This window comes from Pecten maximus, chromosome 14, assembly GCF_902652985.1.
Source record: "Pecten maximus chromosome 14, xPecMax1.1, whole genome shotgun sequence".
NCBI lineage: Eukaryota > Metazoa > Mollusca > Bivalvia > Pectinida > Pectinidae > Pecten > Pecten maximus.
Window position 1 is genome coordinate 38253293 of NC_047028.1, and position 14409 is coordinate 38267701.

General features: G+C 38.9%; 1 protein-coding gene and 1 long non-coding RNA gene across 2 annotated transcripts; one reads left to right on the forward strand and one right to left on the reverse strand.

Moving 5' to 3' along the window:
- Positions 1-1978: 1978 nt before the first annotated feature.
- LOC117342217 lies at positions 1979-7859 on the reverse strand. Its single transcript, XR_004535760.1, has 3 exons — positions 7615-7859; positions 4338-4437; positions 1979-2049 (listed from the first exon to the last, which is right to left on the reverse strand). It is a non-coding gene; the product is annotated as an uncharacterized LOC117342217 (long non-coding RNA).
- A 1138-nt stretch (positions 7860-8997) lies between these two features.
- On the forward strand, positions 8998-11393 carry LOC117341907 (extensin-like). Its single transcript, XM_033903767.1, has 2 exons — positions 8998-9286; positions 10507-11393. Exons 1-2 carry the CDS (start codon positions 8998-9000, stop codon positions 11391-11393), a joined length of 1176 nt encoding a protein of 391 aa, XP_033759658.1.
- Positions 11394-14409: the final 3016 nt, after the last annotated feature.

The window sequence follows — 14409 nt, forward strand, 5'->3', positions numbered from 1 at the left end:
CAATATTTCGATCTTCTCAATAGTGTGATTTTAGTCCGAACAAGCTTATACAAATATACATGTATGATGCCGGGAATGTTACATAGCAATATGTGTAGTTTTTTATAATCTAACTAATGAATAAAGTCTGGAGTCCTGTAATGTTAAATCACTCTGGCACAAGACATTATTGTTAAGTTTAAACTGTGACATGGGTTGATGTCGATGTAAACGTTGATTTGTTTACACTCTGACATGGCTGGATGTCGATGTAAACATTGATTTGTTTACACTCTGACATGGCTGGATGTCGATGTAAACATTGATTTGTTTACACTCTGACATGGCTGGATGTCGATGTAAACATTGATTTGTTTACACTCTGACATTGCTGGATGTCGATGTAAACATTGATTTGTTTACACTCTGACATGGCTGGATGTTGATATAAACATTGATTTGTTTACACTCTGACATGGCTGGATGTCGATGTAAACATTGAATAGTTTACACTCTGACATGGCTAGATGTCGATGTAAACATTGAATAGCTTACACTCTGACATGGCTGGGTGTCGATATAAACATTGATTTGTTTACACTGACATGGCTGGATGTCGATGTAAACATTGATTTGTTTACACTGACATGGCTGGGTGTCGATATAAACATTGATTTGTTTACACTCTGACATGGCTGGGTGTCGATATAAACATTGATTTGTTTACACTCTGACATGGACTGGATGTCGATGTAAACATTGAATTAGTTTACACTCTGACATGGCTGGGTGTCGATATAAACATTGATTTGTTTACACTGACATGGCTGGGTGTCGATATAAACATTGATTTGTTTACACTCTGACATGGCTGGATGTCGATGTAAACATTGATTTGTTTACACTCTGACATGGCTGGATGTCGATGTAAACATTGATTTGTTTACACTCTGACATGGCTGGATGTCGATGTAAACATTGATTAGTTTACACTATGACATGGCTGGATGTCGATGTAAACATGAGTAATTTACACTGTGCTAATCCTAGAACAAGAAAAAGTAAAGCTTTGGTAAAAAAATATACAGAAAAAAGATAGTTAAGGGCTGAATCAATAAAGAATTGCTGCTACATAACTATATGCTCTTAATTTCCGTTGCGAGAAAGTAGTACAGATTCGACAGATACAATTAAGCTGTCAGATTTCTGTGTATTTTGCTTTGCTTAATAGTTTTAAAACATTTACTGTCACGTTTTTTTTCTATTTAAGATTATGCAATTAATTACAAAATAGACGGAATTTCTAATTTATTGCAACAAAAAAATGGAAATATATGTAGATGTTAAAATACTTACACCTACTTTGATGATTCCTGTCGTGTGACAGCGATCCGGAATTTTCATCCTGGTCAAATCGATGACACCTCTGGTTAGTTTCGACCAGACGGTCGTTTGTCTTCCCACGTCATGTCTGCCAAGGTAGTCTGAAGAGAGCGGCGTTAACCATTCCTGGCAGTGTATACTTGCATATTTCCCAAGAATCAGTCTGTATTTGCATAATGTAACAACGTGTCAAGCGGATAATAGAATAGTCTTCTGAGTGCTTGAACAGTTGTTTGTGTCATTGCTTCATTTTTGTCGCAGTGATAAGATATTTTGTAAATGAAATAATAAATAGAAAAATTGGCCTTCCACGTAACATCAAAATGACGTCATACATTACCATCTTTATCTAACTGTCAATATATAGTGTACACGGCGTAAAGTATCGGTCGTTTGAGGCATAGACATACTCTATAAGTATCGGGACATTTTTACTATCTAAAACATAAAATACGTTATTACGTCAATGCAGAGCATGTGATCTTGAAGAGTGAGCGGCCTCTGCTTCATTAGATTTAAAGTATGCCATGTTCCTTAAGTAATAACTGAGATAATACATATAACACAGATAATTAAAAAGAAAATATAGTTACCAAACAATATATTCATTGTTTACCTTCGTTTCATGCATTTGAAATATTCTGATTGTTTTTTCTCTAGTTTTGCTTGTTTGAAGAAGCATCTGACCTAGAAAACGAGACGACATCATTAAACTCATGCGACAATCCATTACACAAATAATATTAATCTAGTTCAACATATGTTGATCATAGCCCCTAGCTCCGTAGCTTACTATTCTGTTTGAAGTAAACCGCGTAAGAATGCATTTCCCTCTTGTGTAGAAATAATCCATTATATTAAAAAAACTATATTATGCTTAATTAATCGCCCCTTGATAGTCATTTTGATCAATTAACTTAAATTATTATCAAAATAAAGGCTCTAACTTAATAAACGTACAGCAGAGCCGTTACAAATTAAAATATCGTCGCCTTCCAACTAATTACATCCATAGCCTTACACCGAAAACACTTCTCTATCGGGAATACTGGCGTGATATAACAACATCAAGCCTGAACAGAAATGAAGCTAGCAACTATCAAGTGAGAAGTTTATTTTTCTTCAATAAAAACACAGTGCCATTCACATTATTTAAAAGCTCGATTTAGTTTAACTGTGTATATAAAAGCATGCATTTGGAGTGTGTTGATAGACTTGTATCAATACAAATATGTCCTGTACATATGTATGTAGGAATATAATTTTGTAGATAAGAAATATGATTTTATTTATAGAAAAACGCCTCTGTAGACAAGAAAAATGATTATATAGATAGAAATATGCCTTTTTAGATAATAAAGATGGTTTTGAGGACAGAAATATGCCTTTTGAAACAAGAAACATGTTTTTTTTCAGACAGAAATATGCCTTTTCAAACATGAAATATGCTTTTGTAAACAGAAATATGCATTTTTAGACAAGAAATATGCTTTTGTATACAGAAATATGCCTTTTTAGACAAGAAATATGCTTTTGTAGACGGAAATATGCATTTTTAAACAAGAAATATGCTTTTATTGATATAAGTTCGTCTTTGTGGAAAAGAAAATAGTTTTTTTATATATAGAAATACGCCTTTTAAGATAAGAAACATGCTTTTGTAGACAGAAATATGCCTTTTTAGACAAGAAATATGTTTTTGTAGACAGAAATATGCATTTTTAAACAAGAAATGTGCTTTCATAGATATAAGTACGTCTTTGTAGACAATAAAACTTATTTTATAGATAGAAATACGCCTTTTTAGATAAGAAATATGCTTTTTTTGTTACTAATGTATCAATAGGATCATCCTATTTCATATAGGAATGCATTTCCTGTTGATAAAATGGTAAACGTAGATTAGACGCTGTTATCAAAAATAATATTTTTTATAGCAAAATATGTTTGTAGAATTAAATGCGATTCTGTAGATAGGATATACGTTTTACTGATGCCACCAGCATTGATTTCCTGTCATGTGACCTATTTTATCCAATCAGCTCCATGCGGGCTAAGTATAATTAATCAGTTTTGTATTTACATTATATGAACTTAAAAACATAAATATCATAACATACATTGAGCAAGAAGAGCTAATTTTATTGTTATGCGCATCATACTGGTTTTATTATTTTAATGGCGGTAAACTAATGATGCATATTAAATTATTTCTGTATGTGGTTTTAACGGAACACATGGGGAAACATTCTGCCTCTATAAACGTTACACCAGGCACGAAAACATGGAGAAAGAATATTTATCTGAGGTAGCGTTTGTGTGTAATTTCTTTACACCTGGTCGATAATACACAAGTAATTCGACCGAAATCATTTGTGAACCGATAGAACATCAAAGTACATTGCATATAACTGTTCTTATGATCTTTAGTGTGTATCTGTGGTAATTGCTAACCAGTGTTCAAAATGCTAAAGAATTACTAAATAATTCAGAGTTTGTCGCGAATAAGCCTGTTTTATGGCCTGGATTTCGTGATGTTAGGCAGATACAAAGCCGTGTTTGCACCTTTCAAAGAAAATATCTTCTCCGTGTTTCCGAAATTTCTAGCAGTCCTTTCCCCAAGCTACACTTTTGACGATAACGGGGTTATCAGGCTAATACACTCTGACAGGGATGTAATTTTCCTGTACAATTTGCATATTAGTTTGACAAGCGCTCTTCCGATCTAGATCAGCGCATCAGACACTACTGACAAACACACCAATGAACAGGATTTGAGAAACCACGGAAGCTAGCGATTTAAATAATTACAGTGTATCTATAGGTAACATAACCTAATGATATATGTAATGAACATGTTGTCCTTTACAAACCATTATAGGTTGTGATATGTGAAAATAGTATTCGATTACAATATTTCTCATCAAACAAGCACTATTATTTAGGTTCGAACGATGTAAAACGGTTTTATTTACCAATGACGTCCATCGTCACATTCGAAATTCAAGGAGTGTCCGCTGTCGCCATTTGGATTCTGTCATAATAGGATGGTTATCAGGTCCCAGGGACAGTAATCTGTATGGTATTAAAATCAAATAATCAAATAATAACATGATTTATATACGTATTATGTCACTACAATGATTTTTAAACATATTACAAAGCATGTATTTTTAGAAACACTAAAATAATTATATAATTGTGAGGGATCGAGACAACATTTAGAGAGATACATGTAGTTAGAACTTTAAAAGGAGTTTAGAGATTATGTTGTTACAAACATTTGTTTCGTTGCAAATGAGAAATAAGACGTTATATCACTTAGGATTTGCAGAGTATTACATGGAAGATATCATGGATAAAGGACATGACATTAGGATATTCTGGAACATTTTTTTTTTTTCAGGTTGGTAAACTTAATATAATAGAAGTTAAATAACACCGCCAAAATAATATTTAAAAGTTTCGATAACTACATTGCAACCTTCACCAGACTAATGACCAATGTGAAACGTACTAGCACTGTCTTATGTATTGTCCGAATAATAGTAAAATATTCAATCTACTCTAAAGGATGTTTCGTCTTAATCATGATCCTACTTACAAAGTTCGGAAATAGAAAATAGTGTGACGAGATGGTTAAAAATAAAATAAAATAAAACCTTAACCCTTAACGTAACAGTAAATCACGTACACTTGTTTGGTTCTTATTTTTACCATCCCATCAGTGTTATTACCAAGTGTATGTATAATCGTCAGTGTGTCAAATTGACCCTCGCGTAGTTCAATTGAGTCATGGTCACTCCTGTGTTTGTCAAGACGTATTTCTCAGTTCTTGTAGGGTCTCGGTACATTGTATAGACATTGGCCTAGCTATTCGGGAGATGTAGATTTCGGGACTATAGTAGGTTTAAGGTTGTCCTGATAAAATAACTGGGAATTTATCTATTTTCTTGCGAAGTATGATGTAAAACTAGCTCGACATTAGTTCTTATTTATCCCATAAATGGAACAAAGCCATTGGTTGAGAGCAGTCACATGACAGGAAGACTAAACGTTGATTCTCCCTCGCGTGTAAATATCTTCCCATGCGGAGACCCTCGTAGGTTTCAGACTTTGTTATCGCTTGTGATACAGCACTATCCGAGTTGTTCTGAACACAACATCAACAAAACATGGCAGACCAACCGAAACACAAATGTCGATTTATCCGGCCATTCCCGATAATATGACATTGTTGTGGGAAGCTGCAGGTAGACAATGTGATGTATAACTACGTAACTGTGTGTAGAGAAGTGATTACCAAATTTGAAATACAAATTGATGAATTTATTTATTTTGTCAACAGTGATGAATTTCTCGCAGTAAAATGCTATTTGTCCGTTGTTTGTTTGTTTGTCTTTTTATATTCTATCATTAAGTACACATATTGTTGTATTTTATTCTGTATTCCGGTAAAAGAGACCATTTATTTCAGCCCTGGCTATATGGATACAATATATAGGTTTGTCCGCGGCCAGTGAAACTCACATTTTAATATGACATGAGCTTGGTTAACAACTCGTCATATCTCCCTCCAACCAGGTGGATAAATACATAATATACATTGTGGGTACTTTGTGACGCGGCTAGTTGATTTCGAGAATACAACCTTGATAGGATTCATATTGATTTATATTGCGGATGTTGTTAACTGTCACACCTACACTGGGATACCATTTTTTAATTTACCTTGCATTTTGATATTTTGGCTTTATTTCTTTTTATTTTATTTCTGATTCACTTTAAGTGATTTTGTGTTGAAAGTATTGAGATGTAAAATTTTACAAAGAAATGCACATCTTATATTTGTTATGATGTCTTTAATTTTACTTTTAATATTGATCAAACGGGAAGACACAGAAAAGACAGAAACAATCAAAATGTTCCGGAAAAATGTCTCCAACACAATTTGTGGAAATCACGTCTGAACATTTCAATCAGAATTTAGATTTAGCTGTTCTTGTTTTAAGAATTCGAATACTTACATTTCATTATTCTAAAACCAAACTTGTTCATATATATATATGTTTTATTAGAAGAACATAATTACTAATTTACAGTACATAAATGTAAAGTCACAATACATCACTGTATAGTCAGGTTACTTTATGTATATATTAATGTAAAGTAGGTATACAGCATTATATAGTCAAGCTACTTTACGTAGATAAATGTGAAGTCAATTTACATCATTATATAGTCAAAGTACATTATGTTTATAAATATGAAGTCATTATACATCATTATATAGTCAAGATACATTAGGTATATACATATGAAGTCAATTTACATCATTATATAGTCAAGATATATTATATATATCAATGTGAAGTCATTATACATCATTATATAGTCAAGATACATTATGTACATGTATATACATGTGAAGTCATTATTAATCTTCATGTTGATATTATGTACTTTAATACATCTTAATAAAGTCATGGCGATACATTAATTCATTTAAATATATTCATAGTGATACATCGATACATCTTTTTATACTGATGGAGAAACCTTAATACATCTTTATATGGGCATGGCGATTCATTAATATATATCTTTATATATGCATGATGATACATTAATACATCTTTATATAAGCATGGAAATACATCAATACATCTTTAATTATATAGTCATGACGATACATCTTTATATGAATACTATATACTTCACACACATTTATATATCCACGGTGTTACATCATGTTTTTATTCACGATATGGCCGACATGTTGTCACCACATGATTAGACAAACTATAATGGACACTACATATCTTTCCAATTCTATCAACAAATTCATCTTTAAATATTTTATTTGACTCTAAAGCTTGAACGACCTCCTTTGAATGCTACACATAACTAGTAGTCACAATATGCGTTCTAACATAGCCACTGTAGCGACGGCCTGTGTGAACACTTGGGTGGAGACACCAGCTAATACATACAGCTAGGCGCTTCACCATCTGTGCTAGATCGGAATATCAGCCTAACTTTAGTCGGGTCCGACCGATCCGGAATCAATATGTCCCTACCAGGAAGGTACTGTAGATAAATCAGTGTTGTTATCATCGCCGTGTTAATGAATGTGACCAAGTGTTGTTTACCACAAGTTAAAGTCATACCGAAACAATAACATTTACCGTCATACGAAATAAAGCTACACGTTCTATACAATTATGTGAATGAAGCTGGCATTGTACTAACCGTGGGTACTTGGATGCGTCCGTCCGAGTCCTCCTTCCATCTGCTCCACAGCTTTGTCTCACTAGAAGTTGTTCGACGTCTCTGTACCTAGTGTTGGTGAACGAAGCTTATCGCTGTGTTTTGCCACACAATAATTGTGGAGATGTGTGAGCGGAGACGTAGATAGCGTCTATAACAGACACACCAAGCTAGTGAGAGTTAGGCTTCCTGACTTCTCCATAAAACTGCGTGAAAAACATTTAGTGTTTACCGGCTAGAAAACAGGATGGCACTGTATCAATTCTGAGAATGAATATGTTTATAAGTTTATAATTTGTGTCTATCATCGGTAGATAATTTGTTGTGATAGTATCTATCTTGGTGCTAGAAGATCAGGAAATGTATTCACCAGAACGCGGCACTGAGATCACCGGAACACACTCATTGAAAGTTGGGAATTAATTTTGCGGCAATAATTGATAGATTGATTTTGCAAACGCAATCAGGCCACTTATTGCAGACATATCTATTTACTTCCTCGGCTGTGGTACAAGGAGGGGATACGGCTTTCCGAGCTAGCTACCCCGAGGGATAAAACTGGAGCTGTAATGTTATTAACCCGGTACTGCCAGGCGCAGGTAGTTTGATTTACAACACAGTATAGGTCGGGAGAAATTCAAACCAACCCTACAAGGAATATGTGATATTTCAAGACATGCTTTAATTGTGTTCAAGTATATTATTCGCAGAAACATGCATCTGTGACTAGGTAAGGTAGATACTCTGTGGAGGAATAGTGATACAATAAATTCGATACTGCTAAGAATGCATATGTTTCTCCGTCAAAGGAATGGTCTATTGTAATAGTCGGATGGAATGTCTGTGACAAAAATCACCTGCTCTAGTGTCTAGCCATTTACGGATAATACAGAATGTCGTCCGCGCGACGTGTGTTACCAGTGAAGTATCATTGCTTGGATTAAGCTTTGTGAAATAATCCCATACGTGATGCGTGTTGATGCTTTATAGGAATTATTGTGTTATTTCAAATTGTGGAATTATCTTTCATTGGATTGGATTAAGATTTGATTTTGGAGAGCTTATTCTTGCAATGGTGATGCTTAAAAATATCCAGTGGGTTTTCCGATTGATATCGGATTCGTTTGGGAAATAATATTGCGAGTAAAGTGATAAAGCTGTTGTCTTTGTGTGGATTCAAATAATTGGTTTAGCTTGAAATCCTGATATATAAATAGCATGGTGTCCGTTATTGTGCTGAGGCTTTGCCTTTTGTTTGTAATATTTCCTAATGGGAGTGTCGCTCCTGTTACCATAAAAAGTATTGGTTCGAAAAAAGTGAAAACACAGGCCGGTCAGTACAGGGGAGTTCTCGTGGAGTTCCCGATGACGCAATTGCGTCCCGTGGAAGCTTTCAATGGGATACCTTATGCCACTTTGAGGGATGGTAAACTCAGGTTCATCCCTCCCGCCAGTTTCATTAGAAACAGGAACAAACTTATAGAACTAAGTCCTACCAATGGAAGCATTGTTTGTCCTCAGAAGAAATTTGACAAAAAGACATTTATGAAACAGATGAATGATGGCAGCTTCCGGCGCGTGCAGCGTGTGATGTCACAAAACCATACCCGCAAAGAAGATTGCCTATCTCTCAGCGTTTATGTTCCTCAGATAGGTAAGATTTGTCGTACTCTCCTATTCTACTTCCGGCGTAGGCAAGCAGCCTCGCTCATCACGCCCGGTCACACGAATCAATCCTATATTTATTGAGGAATTGATGTGCCACATATACACAATCCCATGTACCACATTCAGTTCTACGTAATATGTAGAAGCTGTTTCAGACCGTTGCCATATAATTTTAATGTTACCCGTATGATACATGGAAAGCGTTTGCTATATCTTGTTATTGATTATAATAAGTTTTCCAATTGCCCCTTTGTACATTGGTGTCAGCTCGTCTCTAAATATTGCGACATTTTCTAATGTTCTTAGATCCCAACTGGCCTATTGTACATAAACTTGTCTTTGCTGGTGATGATATAACAGCCCGCTAAAGACAGTGGTATCCGACAATAAACCATTTTATTTATTACCGTCACCGTGCCGGTCTGGTGTAGATGAAATAACGAAGATTGAGTTCTGAACCGTATGAACTGTTAGCCTTTCCGTCTGCCACATTCATTTTTATATCAACATATTGGGATACTTTGCTTCTTATTCAACTTTTGTGTAGCTCCAACTGGAATATGCAGGGAATGATTGTAAAGTAGAAGTGTTTGCGGCTGATGTTATACCAATAAGAGGGAGTAATGATTGCTTATAAATCAATTAATACACGTCCAGTCATGTATTGATTAGTTATTGACGTTTGGGTATAAACAGGGGGATGCCCCTACCCACAATCCTGTCATCCCCACTACAAACCCCAGCACCCTTAACACTATCCTCACCAACCTTATCATCATCCCCACCACGCCTCCCACTATCCCCACCACCCCTACCACTATCCCCACCACGCCTACCACTATCCCCACCACCCCTACCACTATCCCCACCACCCCTACCACTATCCCCACCACGCCTACCACTATCCCCACCACACCTACCACTATCCCCACCACGCCTACCACTATTCCCACAACCCTTACAACTACACCTACCACACTTACCACGTTCCAACCATCCTTACCACTATCCCAACCATCCCTTACCACTATCCCAAACCACCCTTACCACTATCCCGGGCACCCCTGACCACTAGCGCGAGCACCCGGACCACGAGCGCGAGCACCCGGACCACGGCCCCCACCACCCGGATCCACGAGCGCGAGCACCCGGACCACGAGCGCGAGCACCCTGGACTCACGAGCGCGAGCACCCGGTGACCACGAGCCCGAGAACCCGGACCACGAGCGCGAGCACCCGGACCACTGAGCGCGAGCACCCGGACACGAGCGCGAGCACCCGGACCACGACCCCCCACCACCCGGACCACGAGCCCGAGCACCCGACCACGAGCCCGGCACCCGGACCACGAGCCCGAGCACCCCGGACCACGAGCCCGGGCACCCCGGACCACGAGCGCGAGCACCCGGACCACGAGCGCGAGCACCCGGACCACGAGCGCGAGCACCCGGACCACGGACCCCCACCACCCGGACCACGACCCCCCACCACCCCGACCACGAGCCCGAGCACCCCGGACCACGACCCCCACCACCCGGACCACAGCCCAGCACCCGGACCACGAGCCCGGAACCGGACCCCCAAAGACCCGAGCACCCGGACCACGAGCCCGGGCACCCGGACACAGACGCCCGGAGCACCCGGACCACAGTCGCGAGCACCGGACCAAGACGCGAGCACCCGGACAGAGCGCAGAAGCACCGGGACCACGAGACAAACGACAGAACGAGCACCCGGACCAAGAAGACCGAGCACCCGGAACAGGAGACGAGAACCGGACCAGACCCACACCCGGACCAACAGCGCGGACCCGGACACGAGCCCGAGCACCCGACCACGACCCCCACAACCGACCAAGACCCCACACCCGGACCACACCAGCACCCGGAGCACGAGCCCACACCGGACCACGAGCCGAGCACCCGGACCACGAGCTAGCGAGCACCCGGACCACGAGCCGAGCACCCGACCACGAGCTGAGAGCACCACGGACCCGAGCACACCCGGACACTGAGCCCGTAGCACCGGACAAGGCCCGAGCAACCCGGACCACGAAGCGCGAGCACCCGGACCACGAGCGAGAGCCCCCGTGACCCCGAGCGAGAGCACCCGACCACGAGCGCGACACCCGGACCACGAGCCCGGGCACCCGGACCACGACCCCCACCACCCGGACCACGAGCCCGAGCACCTCGGTACCACTAGCCCGCGCACCCGGACCACCGATCCCTGTCACCCTTACCACTAAGCGCGAGCACCCGGACCACTAGACGCGAGCACACCGGACCACAGCGCCATATCACCCTTACCACTAACCCACCACCCTTACCACTACCCCCACCACCCTTACCACTACACCTACCACACTTACCACGTTCCAACCATCCTTACCACTATCCCAACCATCCTTACCACTATCCCAACCACCCTTACCACTATCCCTGTCACCCTTACCACGATCTCTATCACCCTTACCACTATCCTCTATCACCCTTACCACTATCTCTATCACCCTTTACCACTATCTCTATCACCCTTACCACTATCCCTGTCACCCTTACCACTATCCGTATCACCCTTACCACTATCCATATCACCCTTACCACTAATCCCACCACCCTTACCACTATCCCTATCACCCTTACCACTATCTCTATCACCCTTACCACTATCCCTATCACCCTTACCACTATCCCACCACCCTTACCACTATCTCTATCACCCTTACCACTATCTCTATCACCCTTACCACTATCTCTATCACCCTTACCACTATCTCTATCACCCTTACCACTATCCCTATCACCCTTACCACTATCTCTATCACCCTTACCACTATCCCTATCACCCTTACCACTATCTCTATCACCCTTACCACTATCCTCACAACCCTTACCACTACCCCCACCACCCTTACCACTATCCCACCACCCTTATCACTATCCTCACAACCCTTCCCACTTCCCCATCACGCCTATACCATTACCCCCACCACCCTTATCACACACTTATCTTGACCTGCGTTACACCAATATGCAAATATTCCATTCCGACAAAGAGGGGCAAACACATTGCTAAGTGACCAATAAGGGTGATGGCTGACACCACTGGGACCAGTGGAAAATCAAGGAATGAAAGCAGAAATATTAATATTCGTTCAAGTGGCGACTAAAAGCCCTCCCTTATATCGAAGTTATTTATCAAATATCAATCCGAATTGAATGCCTTTTTTTCAACTGGTCGTGTCTGCCATAGTGCTTCTTACGCATGGACGTGTTAAAGTTAGAGTATGTGTACATGTCATACAATTAAGTGCAACTGTTTATTACGTTATCAATACATGTGTGGGTGTGATTTGGTAACGTCACAATTAACACATTTAAATTTGAATTTTAATTAGTGTGCAGTCGAGTTGTGGATGTGTCACAAAACAACCCAATGACTCGACATACAGTACATACAGATAATTATACAACCTGTGTACAGATAATTATACAACCTGTGTACTTTATCTTCTGTCAGCATCGTGATTTTACACAAACAGACGCAAAATTGTAAATCAAGACAAGACAACAGATATGACATTTTCCGCTACCCAAAAATGCCATTTGGTAACAACCGCTATTAGCAAAACGATATCAATTTCAAAACAACTGTTCCATGGACTAATTGTTCTACCTGTCTAAAATGATCCGTACCCTTTAATTAGTGTATCTGATTTGATTATTGAAAATCTGTTGATTATCAATGAACTATTACTTAAAATATATGCCTCAATCACTTTCATTTATCTTCTAAGATGAATTACTCCGAAACAAAATTAATTGGGATTGGTTATGTTGTCCATAATGATTGTATTACGGACTTGAATAATTCCAGTCGCGCTGATCAATGTTCATTTAGCCAGATAATGTTGCTCTGAAAAAGAGGAATGGCACTATAATTGTGCTGAACGATATTCACGAGTTCCTAAATAACGCCCTTCATTCGCCGGCTTTTATAGCTTGTTGAAAGTTTCTCTGCCTTATATCTCGGTCAATACATGTTGTTGCAATGGGATGTTGATTATTAAAAAAAATGTTTTACTTAACATGTTAGTTTTAAGCGTTACACCTATATATTGGTACTTGTCAATCATAGTACATCTATTGCTGACACTTTGTGCAAGAATTGCACAGATTATATGGGAAAGAACAAAGAACCAATTTTTTATATGAAGCATTCTTACGTCATTAGGATTTGATGACCTGCCTGCACAATACATTGCCCTTTAGGCAGTAAAATAACAAATGGACGTCTTTTAAGGATTACTATGAAATATTAATAACTGCCGCTGATATTGTTTGTGTTTTCACAACAGACATACTCTTTGTTATTTTATTTTACATTTTGTGTTGATATTGATTTTTTTTATATTTTTCGGTTTGAAATATATGTCAATACGTCAATACGCACATATTTACAGTGCAGTGTTCCGGGTAAATATGGCACAAAGTTTATTTACTGTCAAACAAACGTTTTTGCCATGTGGTTTCCAATTTTCATTCATAGTATACTCCGAGCAATTTCGTGTTTTGACATAAATCTCCGTTATGAATTTAGGCCTGTAATTACATGATTGGCCCATTAGAGTAATTGACACATTGACTCCCAATGTCATGCATACTGATATCAACTGACTTTCATAGGCACAAACTGCTTTACATTACGGCTATTAACTCCTTAATATGCTTTATTTACATTAATTCTAGACAATTTCTGATATTCCTGAACCTTGGCTGAAAACCTACACGGTGCTTTGTGTGTGAAATGAAGAAATTCCACAAACAGATTTCAAATCAATAGTCTTTCTGGCATTTAATGTCTTCAATACGTTCCCATTCCGTGTATGATTTTGAAATTTATATTAATTTATATAAAAATTACATATCTAGTATACATAGTTTTATCAATAAAATCCACGTTTACGTCTTCAAGACAGTTCATCGATTTTACAAGCTGGAAGCATGCGCAGTAAAACATGTTTGCTTGTTTACGATCCATCATCTAAAACATTTAGCAAACAATATATTATGTCGATTTATTACTAGTTGCAATTGATCAAACGTT

Excerpts from the sequence above, each read along its gene's own strand:
- LOC117341907 (XM_033903767.1), top strand. The coding sequence starts at position 8,998 with ATGACGCAATTGCGTCCCGTGGAAGCTTTCAATGGGATACCTTATGCC. Across the intron at positions 9,287-10,506 it reads CGTTTATGTTCCTCAGATAG|CCCGAGAACCCGGACCACGA; the intron begins GTAAGATTTGTC and ends GGTGACCACGAG.